Source organism: Eleginops maclovinus, chromosome 22 (genome assembly GCF_036324505.1).
Source record: "Eleginops maclovinus isolate JMC-PN-2008 ecotype Puerto Natales chromosome 22, JC_Emac_rtc_rv5, whole genome shotgun sequence".
Lineage (NCBI taxonomy): Eukaryota > Metazoa > Chordata > Actinopteri > Perciformes > Eleginopidae > Eleginops > Eleginops maclovinus.
Window position 1 is genome coordinate 9525048 of NC_086370.1, and position 14456 is coordinate 9539503.

A 14456-nucleotide genomic window follows, 5' to 3' on the forward strand; every position below is an offset into this window, starting at 1 on the left:
GCATGACAACTCCTGGCTCTCTTTAAGTTCTTAGCACTTAGGATGTATGTATTTGATTTCTATCTCTTACAGTGTGGTGTTGAAAAAAGTGTTTTATTAAATCTTTAATCTTTCAAGTAACTTACTTTTAGTAGAAAATTGAATATACAAAACGTGTTTGGGGAAGAGTTGATCCTAAATGAGCTTGTTCAATTCACTTGGCTTAAGTGATTTTGACTTCTTTCATCCACTCAGAAAACGGGATGTGTTTCCTTGTTCAGTGCTGCCAGAAAAAGGTGCATTTGTATTTTTGCACATTAGTGGAGGAGTTTATGTTTTTCTCAAATAGCATTGGCAAGCGTTGGCCAACTTGTGTTGCAGTTGGTCTTTTATAGTATATGTCCTGTCGGCCGGAAGTGTGCCCCCTTTGTGTCTTTATTCTGGGAAAAAGTGTTTATACACTTCTGTGTTTTTTCTGTAGGCTCAGTCAAACACCCTCAGTAAATTCCTCTCTACACTGCATGAATCACAAACATCTTCCGCCTGTTCCACACATAGAAAGTGTGTTATCTCTGTGTACCCGAGCCTCTGTAAATTTGTTCTTGAGGGGAGGAAAAAAAGGTTTGATAAACAACCAATGATGGCACAAGATGGTGCTATGTGTTTCGCATAGCTTCTTCTTTGTAGTCATCAAAGCATTAGTGGAGTGGCCTTTTTGTTTTGCTCCCTCTGTGGCTCGTTTTCCAATACCCAGAGCAGATGGTATGTGTTTTCCATGGTTGATTCACTGAGAAGGGTCGGTTTTGCGTGGCTGACCTACACTATTTGAAGCTCGTATGTGTGTCGTGCCGCCTTAGCTGTGAGAATACACCTGTGTCAGTGAGCTATACATGTAAACAAAGCTTTGAATTCACTGGTTTCCTGTTGTTTTTTTCAGACTCTTGAGGAGCCCCCCTACTTGACAGTAGGGACAGACGTGAGTGCCAAGTACAGAGGGGCTTTTTGCGAGGCTAAGATCAAGACTGCCAAGAGGCTAGTCAAGGCAAAGGTAAGTCACATTTTAAAGTGATCCAAAAATCAAATATTTATTTTCTGTCTGTGTTGTGTGGGAAGTGGGTGGCAGCAGGGCGAGGGGCTCTTGTCTTTGTGCTAAATGGCGACAATGAAGATCGCACAGCTGAACCTCCAGAGCCGTTTTGGATTGGAGAAGCACACATTTATCTGTTGTCCAAAATAGTTCTTTGCTTCTTTTTCTTGGAGATTCTTAGGCTTTGCAGTGAGAATATCTCCTTGTCTCGGATGTTGCCAACAGTCCAGCTGTGTTGCTTACATGCGATAGCTCTACCACCTGCTTTATGTTGTTAGTACTGCTCATACAGCTAAAACGCTGATCAGGGCCCCAGCAGTGACAGATGCAAGGTCTGCTCTAGCCCACCAGGTACCCATCACATCCTCAGTCGTCCCTCTCGCCTACTGCTTCCATGTTTTGTCTGCCGTCTCCCCACTGGTTTGATGCCTTACTGATGAAGGCCTTGCACAATGCACGTAGTACAGTGTCTCTTTTTCCAGTGGGGCTGGAGCATCTGGATAATACAATAGAGACAGATCGCTTGTCTCTCGTTCTGCGATAGTGTGTGGGAGGAACAAAGATTGGATGCTGGCTTTTTCACTGTGTCAATGCACTCTAGTTCCCCCTTTAGAGACAAAAGAACAGGCAATGCTCTGCCATTCTGACACACCAGATGAACTCATCAAATGTGCTTTTTGTCTTGTGGACAGAGAGACGAAGAACCAAATAGACCATTTGATTTTCTACGTTTAAATGTGGTGGGCTAAAACAAAGGTAATTGGACAGTCTCAGCTCATAAATGAATTAGCATACTAATTGGCTGAGTGTAGGGTTTGTTTTTGGTTAGCTGTAATGTGAATGTGAGGTCTGTTACACAAACGGAGAACATGGCAATTATTCAGTGGTTATGAATCTGAATATTCCTCTGTAATGAATTCCTCTTTAGCTCTTTGGTTCATTACTCTCTGTCGGCTTGTTTAACAAAGTGGAGGGTGGCAGCATATGGCACTGGTGTCTTTTCCGTGGTTTTCAAACCCAGTGCAAGGTCTTATTTATGATGATGATCTGTACTAGAAGACCTGTAAAAAATGTAATTATACCATGTCGGTATCACTTACTGTGACATGTTCAGCACACATTTGATCAGTCAGGACGAACCATATGGCACAGTTACAAGTACTGTGTCAAAAAATGAGAGCTGCAAGATCATCTCAATGCTCATAGGCTGTATTTACTATGTCATATGGAGATAGGAACTACCTTTTACCATATCATAAGCTGACACAATACATTCATTTGCCATGTAAAGCTGTTGGCCATGTGAAAGGTTTTGTATAATGTTGTTAGCTGGATAGCTAGCAAACTAATGAGGGAATGTGTGAAAAATGAGTGTGGGTGTAAAGTAAAGAAATCAGTTATAAAGTGAATAGAAATACATGAATGTTTGCCAACATTGTAACAGCTAAACTAGCAGAAGAGGTAAGAAATTGTGTATTTGACTTCAGATTACTGTTTGCTGGCTAACTGAATCATTACAAAAACATCATCAACACCTCCCCTCTTGATAAGTTCACTATGCTATGCTTTTGAATCAGAATTAGGCAACACAATCTAGAGCTATTCAAGAATTGTTCCCAACATTTGAAATCAGTGTTGTATTCATATATGTTATCATTATTTTTTAAAAGGACCATACTCATTGATCAACATCAGTGTAAACGTAACAGTGTTAGCACATTGTTATTTTTGAAGTTAAATAATATTTTTTTTAAAACACAATGAAGTACAATTTGTAAAATCACAAAAGGAGGATAAACCTTATTGTTATGAAAATACATAAGGACAGAGATATTGTGTTTAGGAAAATATAACACAACTGGAGTTAAGTTTGTCAAATGTAACACTTAAAGTCTGTTGGGTGGGGACCATGTCCTTCCGTTATACATAACCAAAAGATATAGCCCCTGCTGTCAGGTTTTCTCGAATAAATTACACTAAAAGTCAGTTCATGTCGCTGTATCAAATAAACAGAAACATTAAAGTGTTGATTTTCCAAATCTGAAAAATGCTCACTAACCACTTTGAATTTAATACAGTGAAACATCCTGAAGCTCACTGACATTTTAGGGCTTATTGGAAGAAATAATCGTGTAATATAATGGACTGTGAGCTCCAGAGAAAAAATCCCCATTCAAGTCTCATACATTTGCTAAAAGGCTGTATCTTATCAGAAATATGGTTTCATATCTGACTCCAATATTTGTTGTTAAGTCTAAGTAGATACACAGTCTGTGTGTACAGACCTCAGTTGAACCCAGCGGGTAACCAAGCTCACAGATACCGGTTGTCAGGAAGGCCAGGTGTTGTTGATGCTCTCTAGAGTCATCCTCCCTCAGTGGAGAGCTCATCCCTGTGAAAAAAATGTCCTTTTATTGCATCATTGGACAAAATGTTACTATCTCCATAACTGATGAAAAGTTTATCTTCATCTTACAGTGTGTATTTCTGTCATTCATTGTATTGAAGCTGCCCTGAAGGTGCCCTGTAATGGCAGCTTAATTTCAACTAAATCATAGTCAGTAACGGTAAAAGCAGTTTTCCATTATAATGATGTTACTATTTTACAAGCACAGCATTTGCTTTAATTTCCCTTAGGAAACAGAATATGAAAAACACGAGCATATTGATATTTCAAGTGGGGGTGGGGGTGTCTGTCATGCTAAACAGATTCTGGCTGCTTTCACATTTTTCGTATGTGCTCCTTAGAAAATATGTGACAGTTAATGGCTGGGAGGGTGTTTGTGTGTGCTTGCCTTGTGGTCTTTTCTTTCCCCGGTGTTGCCAGGTTGCCATGCAGATGCAAGATTACCACAGCATGATCAGATTATGATCTGCTGTGGCTCACTTAGTGGAGGCAGAGAGGAGGAGGAGGAGGAGGGGTCTGTTAGCATAGCCCTAACAATCGAAACAGAAATCCACCGCAGTTGGCTCTAACAGATGCGGCACAGTTGCCAATCAGGGGGTCAGGCGCTCAACGATGCCAGAAATGAGCCATAGTATTAAGTACTAGCACACATGCTGCTTTCCTAATGACACCAGGAAGTCTTTACTATGTTACCCCACTAATTTGAAAACCGACAAACCTGCCTCACTGCCAAGTACTGCGTGATACAGTCCATCATCCTTGCTTTTATAAGTCCCGCAGCGCTTAAAGGACCATGCTGCCTCTGTGAAGTGTTGGATTGATGTGGCCCAGTCAGGCCTTTGGGGAATTGTTTGTTTATCCTTGTTACTGATTCTCTCCCCCCGTTTCCTTCCCCCCTCCTCAGGTGACCTTTAAACCAGATCTGTCCACAGCTGAGGTTCATGATGAAAACATCAAAGGAGTTCTAAAGGTAAGGCAGAAAGAGATGCATGAGGATGATGTTGCCCCACAGTCAGCTGGCACATTGTCAGAACACACATGTAGTGTTTAATATTTACTCTTATTTCTGATTCATCTGTACTATAACACCACAGTGAATGAATAGAAATTGGTCAATATAGCTTTCACTTTGCAATTAATTTGAGTTGATTCTTGTAGCTGTTATATGGTTGTCTCATTACTTGAAAACACTTCATTCGATTTATCATTAGTAGCACATTAGAACGCCAAGTAACAGCGGTGTGTCTGTCCCACAGGTGGGTGCTGTTGTAGAGGTGAAGAATCAGGATGGTGTTTACCAGGAGGCCACCATCAACAAGCTGACCGATGCAAGTATATATACCGTTGGTAAGTCAAAAACAAACAGTTTCTCCTCCTCACTCGAAGCTCTCTCCTACAGCTATCCCACAAAAACATGTTTGTGAACAATTCCAAATGGTTTTTATTTTCCCTTGGCTAAGCATTTTACGGAAAGATGTTGCAAGAAACCTTTTCAATCGATTCCTAAGGAAAGGTTAAGAATGAAGTGATTCCTCACAGGTCAGCAAGAATACTTAAAAAGTGCCATACATGCTCAGAAGATCTCCATCAACTAAGACCTAAGAGACACACGGCACATACATCATATTACATTCAATTTTTTATCCAAAATATTGTCTAGTGTGAAAGCAACTTATGTGATAAGAATTAATGGGCAAGATAAATACTAAAATTCCAAAGTTCCCTCAAGAGGGAGTTTCTCTCCCACCGGTCCACCTCGTGCCTAAATCGCCTCCATTGCACTCCTTTTGTTTACTTCCATAACATAGTGACATCACTATGTAACACTTACGCTTCTGTTGGCATATCTAAGTGGTTGACCATTCGCAAAACAGAGCCGGTCAGCTAACCAATCAGAGCAGACTTGGCTCTGGTTTCAGACAGAGGGTGAAAACAGTATGAGAAAAATAAGAGCTTTTTGTACATTAAAGCATGGAGACATGTGACAGTAGAGGCACAACATACACATATGAAAATAACCATAATAGGGCCCCTGTAAATAAAAAGTTCTGATGACGAGGTGGTAAAAATACATTTTTGAACAGCTATACTTTAATCTTTGGTAGCTTTTAGAGGCTGATCAAGCTAGACTGGGCTAACACTAAACTATTATACAACATAATGTTACAGGGGTTAATGCTGCCTGCAACGAAAGACAACTGTTCTTATTGGTTATCTTTTGATGTAATGGATTGTCTGTAATGCTTCAATAAATGTGAAAAGATACTTCAATCAGAAGTGTAATCGTTTTTCAGACCAACAGTGCAAATATATTGTATTTATATATAAATGACATAAAACAGGTAGTACACAGTCTCTCAGCAACTGCTTGTCACTAAAGAGGGCCCCTGGGGTTTCCCTTTCTTGTCTTGGCACATTATTTTCATTCATCATCAAAAACACAAGTCGCTGTTCAATTTTACCTCAAGTGTATTCTCCTCATTGTTGTCGCCAAGCAACGGTGTGAGCAATGATAAATGTAAACGATTTAAATATCTGTGTTTACTTTGGGGGTGATGTAACCGCTAAAAGTGAAAGGAAGGTTTCTTCAGTCCTTTAAATATGATATATAGTATGCATGCTTATTGTAAGAGATAGTCTATGGAGATTTGATTTCAGTAAATAGAATCTGTTAATTCTTCCGACACTTCCCCTCATCTCTTTTATTTCACCATTTACTCTGCTCTGTGAAGCAGCGGGTCCTTGGAGCTGTATTAAAGCTGTGAGCTGAAAACGGCTGTCAGGATCTATCTAAGCCTTTGTTAGAACACAATATTAATTTGTTTCAACGAATCATAGTTCAAGTAGACATTTCTAAACTGAGACTGGAGTTTACTTGTGCTTACCTGTGTGTTTGTGTGTGTTGGAGGAAGATGTACAGAAGCCTAATAGTTTGTCTCTAATCTCCCCAGTGTTTGACGATGGCGATGAGAAGACCCTGAGGCGGTCTTCTCTCTGCCTGAAAGGAGCGCGTCACTTTGCAGAGAGCGAGGCAAGTATTGCACTGTCCTTCAGGGTATTTTGTTTTTTTGAAAACAGGTGCTTCCTGATATGCCTTGTTTATAGAAATATGTGATTTTCCTCAATGGCAGCACTGGGTGAACAACTAGAAATTGTACTCTGTTTTGTTTATTCAAATCTGTTCCATAGGGATAACCCGTGGCTACAGCAGCATTATCTTTTAGCGATGCAAAGCTCATTTTATAATTTTCAACTTCTTTTAAATTAATTACATTTATCCTAATTTCATTAAATGTAGTAAGGATGCCACGTTGGACCATTTATATTAAAACAATACAGCTGTATATTTGCAGAAAACTCATTTTACAGTGACAAATGTAAAGTGCTGGGTACATTTTTTCCCATTTGTCACTGATGAAATCGCTCATATACGAGATAACAACATACTTTTGTCTTCCAATTTAGTGCCTGACAAGGTGGCACTAAGGCTCTTTGCTTTTGTTTTCCTCCCTTGCAGACACTCGACAGACTCCCTCTCACAAACCCTGAGCACTTCGGCACACCTGTCATCGGCAAGAAGGGAAACCGCGGCAGAAGATCGAACCCAATGTGAGTATCTCCCTCCGTCTGCCTCTATACATCCTACAGGGCTCAAACTTTATACATCACATGTCTGCTGCTGGGGGGGGATTTTTTTGTAGCTATCTACAACCATCAGTTACAGGTTTCCCCGTTCTATCTTCACTGACAGCAGTTAGAATGAAAGATTTACCATCTCCAACCCCTCATAACCAGTGCCTGAGGCCTGTAGAGCCTCCTCACCTCTTCCAGCTCCTTAATCACGCCGGGCTCCTCCTGTGTGTGCTGGAGAGGCAGCGTGAGCACAGCATGGTCCAGATACACATTATCTTTATTCCCCCCTCCTTTGACTCAAATGTTCCAGTAGGTGTTTTGTGCTCTGTTGTGCCTACTCCTGGAGCCTGCAGGAGTTTTCATCAGGGAATAGAAAATATAATTGCTCCTCTCTGTTACAAAGAGGACACTCTCAATCTCTGACGACCCTTTGCTAATGGTTCTCAGAGAAAAGTCAATATTACTGTGAACATTGATGCATTATTGACTTGGAAATGTCCCAGTTGCAATTTAGCGCCTTGTACCTGATGTCTTTCTTGACAATAATAAGTGTCCTAATTCTTGGGTTTTAAGGTTTGACAATGTAGAGGAGATTGATTATTGGTTAAACAAGGTGGCTCTTGTTTTGTGGAATAATTTAGTCTTCTGATAATCAAGTAGTTTAAACATTTTGTGACATAACATTCATTCACTTTCTTGTCATGGGTTACAAGAGAAGATGGTTTTTTTGGACCAGAATTGACCATATTCAATGCTAGCGTTAGCAACTAGCTTGGTTAGCAAGGTATATCAGTTATTCAAATAACTATGATATTATGGCTAGTTCAACACAAAACTAGCTACCTGAAAACATTATCTATTAGTACTTAAATGCTCAATAACACTGTATTAGCGATTTGTTTATCACAACATAGCTAGGATCTAAAGGATTTCTTTATGGTCTATTCTTCTTTAAATGGGACCATCATTTATAAACTTAACATCATGCTGTATTGAGAAACAGTACAGCATCGCTAACACTAGCAATTGAGACCCTAAAGTCATTAGAAAAATGTACGTTCATTTTTATCATAGACTTCTTTACAATTGGACTTCCAGTATAGTTGCCCTCTGCTGTCTATCCGAAAAAAGGCAGGTTGAAGTCACTTTCAGATTGGCTTCACTTCTCAGATGCGGAGGTTACCCAGAGATGTGAGATCAATATTGAAATCTAGCTTCTAGCATAAAACAAATAAGCACATTTCCCAAAATGTTGGACTGCTTCTTTAAATTGCTTAAAAGCTGTCAAACACTCCCTACTACAATAGTCATTATATGTGGAGCAAACTCTTCCGACATGAGTTGTAATCTCTCTCTCATTGAGTGGCTAGAGTGCTTTGTTTATGACTTTGATTCACAGCTTAGTTGTTGTTGTTGTTGTAGTAGTAGTTGTAGCAGACTGGCTGATTTACAGCCCTACACTCTTGCCAAACTGTGTGTGCGTATATGTACATAGAGCAGGCCTAGTGAGGCATAAAAAGAGGACAGAGGATATGTTTGCCTGCTGGTTCTGCTTGCGCGATCACTCAAGAGACATTGCTGTCTGTCTGCCGGCTGCAATCAGAGCGCCAGGGTCTTGTCAGCAGACAGCAGAGAATGAGCCGACTCGGCAATACACCGATCCTAATGAGTGAGCTCATCAGTAGAGCCAGACTTATGTTTCGCTGCGCTACATAATAAGACAAGAAAAGGTTTTGTTGAGATATGCATTGGATTCTTTTTGATGTATAATGAAGACATGATTGTTTAATAGGGCTGCTTGATTACGGCAACAATATGATCTTGATTATTTAACATGATTACTCACAGACGTTGGAAATATCATGCATTCGTTAACCTATTAATTTATTTAGATAGATTTATTTTTATTTATACATGTCTGTATATTACATATACAAATTATAGGAAATATGTTGTATTTCACTGCCACAAAATACATGGAGATAAATTGGCAGCACTTTTCTCAATATAATATCAACACTCAACCAGATGTGGTCAATATAAAATAATGTATTTATGCACATCCAGCATGCACACTGTACCTTTCTAAAATGCAGTCCGTTGAGTAAACTGTCCTTTTCCATCCTACAGTCAAGAAGAAGAATTGTCTTCATCCTCCAGCGAAGAGGATGAGAGCGACCAGCGGCAGAATGAGGATCTGTTCGGCAAAGTGGTCTGTGTGGAGGGAGTCGCCACTGGGGAAAAAAAGAAAACCACGTGGTATCCCGCTCTGGTGAGCTCATAGTCTCCCTTCCTTTGCTGCTCTCTTGCTCCATCGCTGTAAAGAAACAGGGACCACTGCTGCCACTGCACTCTCAGCTTTGTGCTATTTCATCGAAACGCTTGCTTATGTAACCTCAGCAGGATTATCCCATTGCGTAACTGTACACCCACCATAAAATGTTAGAAAATATGCATGTTTGTGTCTTTTTGCAGTGGCTGCTTTCTGTATTTCAATCAGTTGATATCTTTTTTTGTAGGATAAACATGAGTTGCCGGTTTGATGTTTTAAGATTTTTACAAACCAGTTGGTTCCACCCACCTTTAACGCTCAGCCACCGATTGCGCTCTACGAAATGGTAACAGGCGTTATTTATGATTCTAAGCATTACAAGTAGATCTGTGATAATGGCAGAAGGTGGGAAAAGCTGTCCCTTTAAATGAGTAGTCAGCAGCGCCCGCCTCCAGGGTTTGTTGTTCTTGGCTCTCTGGCCACTGAGCTCCGTGCTGCCTCCTTGTGATGGTCCAGAGAAGTACATTACACAGTGAGCTTATCACTTTTTACAGTGGGACAGTGTGGCAGAGGGGTGGAGCAGTACACTGGTGGATGTCTCATGCAACAAATGATTGGGGCTGTATCAAACGGTGTTAACTCTTTCGATGCCTGGTAAAATATAAGTCAGACATTCGTGAGCTGTGTGCTTCCATTTTGCTCGATTTGCAACACATAGCATATGTGTTGCATAAGGAAATGGTTAACAGAGCAAACATGAGTCACTGTTCAAGGAAAAGCATCCACCCTGCAGCCATGTGTGTGTGTGTGTGTGTGTGCTGTACATACAGAAAGAGCTGAAGCAAGCAGGCAGAGTCCTGGTGGAAATCAAATCTCCATAATGACAGTGCTGCCTCCTGTGGGTTGGACCCTGGCACTGGAACAACTCCCACTGTTGTGCTCCTGAACTCCAGTAAACAGCGACAGAGCATGCTGCGAGTGGGCGCGCACCCCTCTCAGATCGCTCTTCATCACACTCGCTTGTTTGTCTTTGCTTCATTGAGGGCATATTTTGCAATCCATCAACGTGGCCTTTAGCTGAAATTACTTTTAGTTATTGACTCATACACTCCAACACCCCTCTCTCTGTCTCCTCCACTTTACTCACACACACACACACACACACACACACACACACACACACACACACACACACACACACACACACACACACACACACACACACACACACACACACTCAACGCATCACCACCTCATCTGACCTTTTGACTGTCTCTTGTTTCTGTGCAACAAGGTCATCTCCCCGGACTGCCACGACGACGTGACTGTGAAGAAGGACAACATCTTCGTGCGCTCGTTCAAGGATGGAAAATTGTGAGTCATCGCTAATGTGCCAAAATCCTCATTTGGACCATGTGTGAAGTTGGCCTGCTGCAATGATTGACTATTTGCCATTTCATTGTCATTTAATACATCAATTATGTTTTGAACTTGTGTGTAATTACTAAAAGGTTAGTACTGCACAGAGTAAGGTTTCAGTGTTGCTTTATGATTAGCGATGGTAGCCAAAGAATAAAGGGGTGTTCCAACTCGCGTTAAACAGAGCACCTCCAAAAAAACCCAAGTGGAAAATTCTCTTATTATCTTCTTATTTTTATTTATTGATTCATATCCTCATACTTTTAATTTCCAAGGTTAGCTAATGTACCATTTTTCAATGATTTAAGTAGCTCTTGACTCCCTGTTCTAGTACTAGCCTAACACTTCCCAATCAGGAGTCTTTAACAGTTATTTAGTAGTTTTAATTGAATACATGAGCAGTGTGCCCTCTAAGATGTAGCTACATAACATCATATTTACAAGTATTTCAGATAAGTGTGTCGCTTTTTCATGCCTTTTTATATTTATTTATCATAACCATGCTTTGATCTTTCCCCTCATCTCAAATCTCTATTATCACGTTGTCTGAGGGGGCTTGTCAGATGACATTTGTACCTCTTGTGTGTATTTAATTGACACATTTGTCTGTAGCCTAGGTATAATATAACCCCAGATTTAAAATAGTGTGTGCTTTCGCTGGCAGTACTTCCCTGCTTGTTTTGTTTAATTTGTCCTTAGGCTAAGTTTCTGGTAAACTGAGGTAGTGTAGATTCGCTGCGGCCTCCCCTTGGTGCGGAACCACACAGCCAGATTGTTTTGTCTCTGGCAAAGAGAGGAGGAAGTACTGTCAGGGGTCTGCGCTCTGCTGGTGCTTTATCTTCTCAGTATGTGGGTAGAAACATAACCAACACTCGACATAAATTAATCTCCTGTTTGCTCTCCGTTCCAAAGTCTGTTTGAATTCCATTGATGACAAAACAGCCTTCAGTCTGCATTCCTTAAAACATGCCATCAGCATGAGCCTTTATCTGCAGCTGAAAACACAGTTGCTGCAAAAGAAGTGTGAAAAGTCCTTCCTATCACTCGCATTCTGGCTAATATCAGGCTTGGCTGATGAGACAGATAAGATAAGAGATGATAAATCAAGAGGAAACTGGAAGTCATACTTGTGAAGTATTTTCTTTCTGAGCACGGCACCCCTGTGATGGTTTTTGTTGCAAATTAAATCGCACTGTAGCAGGTTCCCTTTCTGTTTTGTAGCGATTTGATTTCACTCAGTGGATCAGCACAGTGTATCCGCGGGTAGAGGCAACAAATAATGTAAGAACTCGGAAAATCTATATCATTGTTAATGAGATTTTCAGTTTTGTTTCCCTCCTATCCTTGTTGCTTTTATGTGGATGGAATAGAGATGAGAAGTGGATATCATTACTGGTGCTCATCTGTGATGTGATGCAGTCTGATCCTGCCTCTATGTTGTGTTAGAGTTTCATTCCAAGTGTCCCTCACAGAGTTAATGTAATGTAATCTACTACTGGGATTGTGCAGTATGATCAAAATTGTTTGTTTTATTTTATCATTTATGTCAGCCTCTTTTTGTCTATTATTGCGCAGTTGTTTTAACTTGCAGCTCCCTTAGTTTTTTGTGTGTTTATTTGAAAATGGGTTCATATACACAAGCCATCTGACCTTTCAGACTGTGGGTCAGTGTGTTAGGGATAACCATTCAACATGCCTTTTCAAATAACAATGGCTCTGGAAAATATTTTTCATGGAAAGTAAGGTTATATCCAGAGAGGGATGGGAGTTTTTTTCAGGAAGTAGTTATTCTTATTTAGTCTGATCTAATTACCATTGTAACAGTGGAAACAGTAGGTGTTTGTATTAGTTTTGGCCAACTTGCAAATTTGTCTGTGCTATTGCTATCAAGAAGAAGCTAAGTTAGAGTTGTAAATCGTACATATTGTGAAGCACAACGCACATGAAAATTGATTTTTCAATTCAATAATTAGCTTGCTTCACATCAGCCAGTAAAGTAATGATGTGGAGCAGTTTAAGTTTAGTTGGCATAAGAAACCAATTTTAAATAAGCCTTAAAGTAAACTAAACAACAATTTTCATTTTCAGCCAAGCTAGTGGACAGTAGGTCGGTTCAACACCTCATAACTTAAGAGCGAGGTTTTCAGATTTTTTTAGTTGGAGCCAAATTATTCGCAGAAGTCTCCAAAATAAATAAGCTGTAGATTTTAACCTCTAAAAAATGTAAATAAAGCAGGTACATGTTATGACTCAGTGTTTCTCTGATGCTGTTTCAGCTTCCAAATGAGGGTGTGAGATGAGCAGCCGCTAACGTTTTGATAGTTTAAAATCTAGAAGTTCAATGACTAAAATACTCGATATAAAGGTAAAAACAAGTCATATCTAAAAAGGGGAATTTTAAAATTGGGAAAAAAGGTCATATTTGAAAGAAAAAAAATCAAAACACAAATGGGATACTAGGAGTTACAGTCAACCAAATCAAACTTACCATTACAACTTCTCTAAGTTTTGGTTGTCAGTACGCCTTGAGAAAATACAGTAGTTTTTTAATTTTTTGTTATTTGAATCGGGAAGTGTTACATATTATTATTTTAAACCAAGGTTTCAGTTTCCCATTAGCTCTGATAGCTGCACTATCAATGTTTTTTTCCCCTTTATTCACACCATTACAAATCTCGTCATTGGATCAGCTCAGCTGCCCACAGATACCACAGCAAATCGTCTTTCTGGCTCACTTGCAAAACCTCTGACTGCCTTCAGTTTACAAGCTCCACTCATCCATCTATCTGCCAAATCCCCAACGCTTCGCCCAGCTGCTGCAGAAAGTAGGCTGTAAATTCAGTTGCTTCGGCTCAGGTTTAGAGGTTGCTTTTGTTGCTGCAAGATTGGAAAGAACTTCCCTGTATGTAATTTGTATAGTCCTATAGGTTTGGATTGGCTTTACAGAGAGTCACACAGAATAGCTGAAACATGATGTAGTAACACTTGTGTACTTCACTTCTGTGCACATATTAATCAGAGCTGCTTTGTTTTGCAGCAACACGGTGCTGCGGAAAGACATCCGCGAGCTGAACGGAGACTGTCCTCCCAAAGCTGATGCAGGGCTCAAACCAGGTGAGCTAACACTAAAGCTTTAAGAGGTGCATAGCATAAACCTCAGCCCCGACTTCTGGAGGAGGGTTTGTGTCGACACATGTTCGCAGAAAGAGAATTTCAGTTTTTATTCTTTTGGAATACTGCTGCTGAGAGCTCCCGTCACTGTCGAGTCTATTTTTATTTGAAGTCCTCACCAGGCTTTTTATAAAGTGCCCTCGATTTTTTAGCTGCAGAGCGCTCACTCTTTCATGATTACAGTTAGGAAACAGGTTTATATTATTCTAGTCTTGCTATTCACAGGTGGTTGACTCACAACTGTGATATTTCCGCATTTACAAGTGCGTAAACAAGCATCTGCCAAGGTGGTTAGATTCCACTTAAACACATCTGTGTTATTGTGGATGAATGTGTCTGCAGCTCTGTGTCACTCTGACTACTCCTGACATGCTGCTTTAACCACTGCTGCTATTCTTCTTGTTGATGTCAAAATGTCTTTTTATATCGACCTAGTTTTGTATATGGTCCTGTTGATGGCATATTTCTATTCTGCCTGAAAAAAAGTG

At 40.2% G+C, this 14456-nt stretch overlaps 1 protein-coding gene across 3 annotated transcripts in view; it reads left to right on the forward strand.

Moving 5' to 3' along the window:
- The window catches only part of arid4b (AT-rich interaction domain 4B), a 40419-nt gene that overhangs the window by 12102 nt on the left and 13861 nt on the right, over nucleotides 1-14456 (forward strand). For all 3 annotated transcript variants that reach the window (XM_063874549.1, XM_063874550.1, XM_063874552.1), the window contains exons 3-10: nucleotides 917-1027; nucleotides 4378-4443; nucleotides 4730-4820; nucleotides 6425-6504; nucleotides 6991-7082; nucleotides 9237-9378; nucleotides 10673-10752; nucleotides 13835-13911. In XM_063874549.1, the coding sequence (XP_063730619.1) occupies nucleotides 917-1027; nucleotides 4378-4443; nucleotides 4730-4820; nucleotides 6425-6504; nucleotides 6991-7082; nucleotides 9237-9378; nucleotides 10673-10752; nucleotides 13835-13911 (739 nt within the window). The remainder of the gene's footprint in view (nucleotides 1-916; nucleotides 1028-4377; nucleotides 4444-4729; nucleotides 4821-6424; nucleotides 6505-6990; nucleotides 7083-9236; nucleotides 9379-10672; nucleotides 10753-13834; nucleotides 13912-14456) is intronic.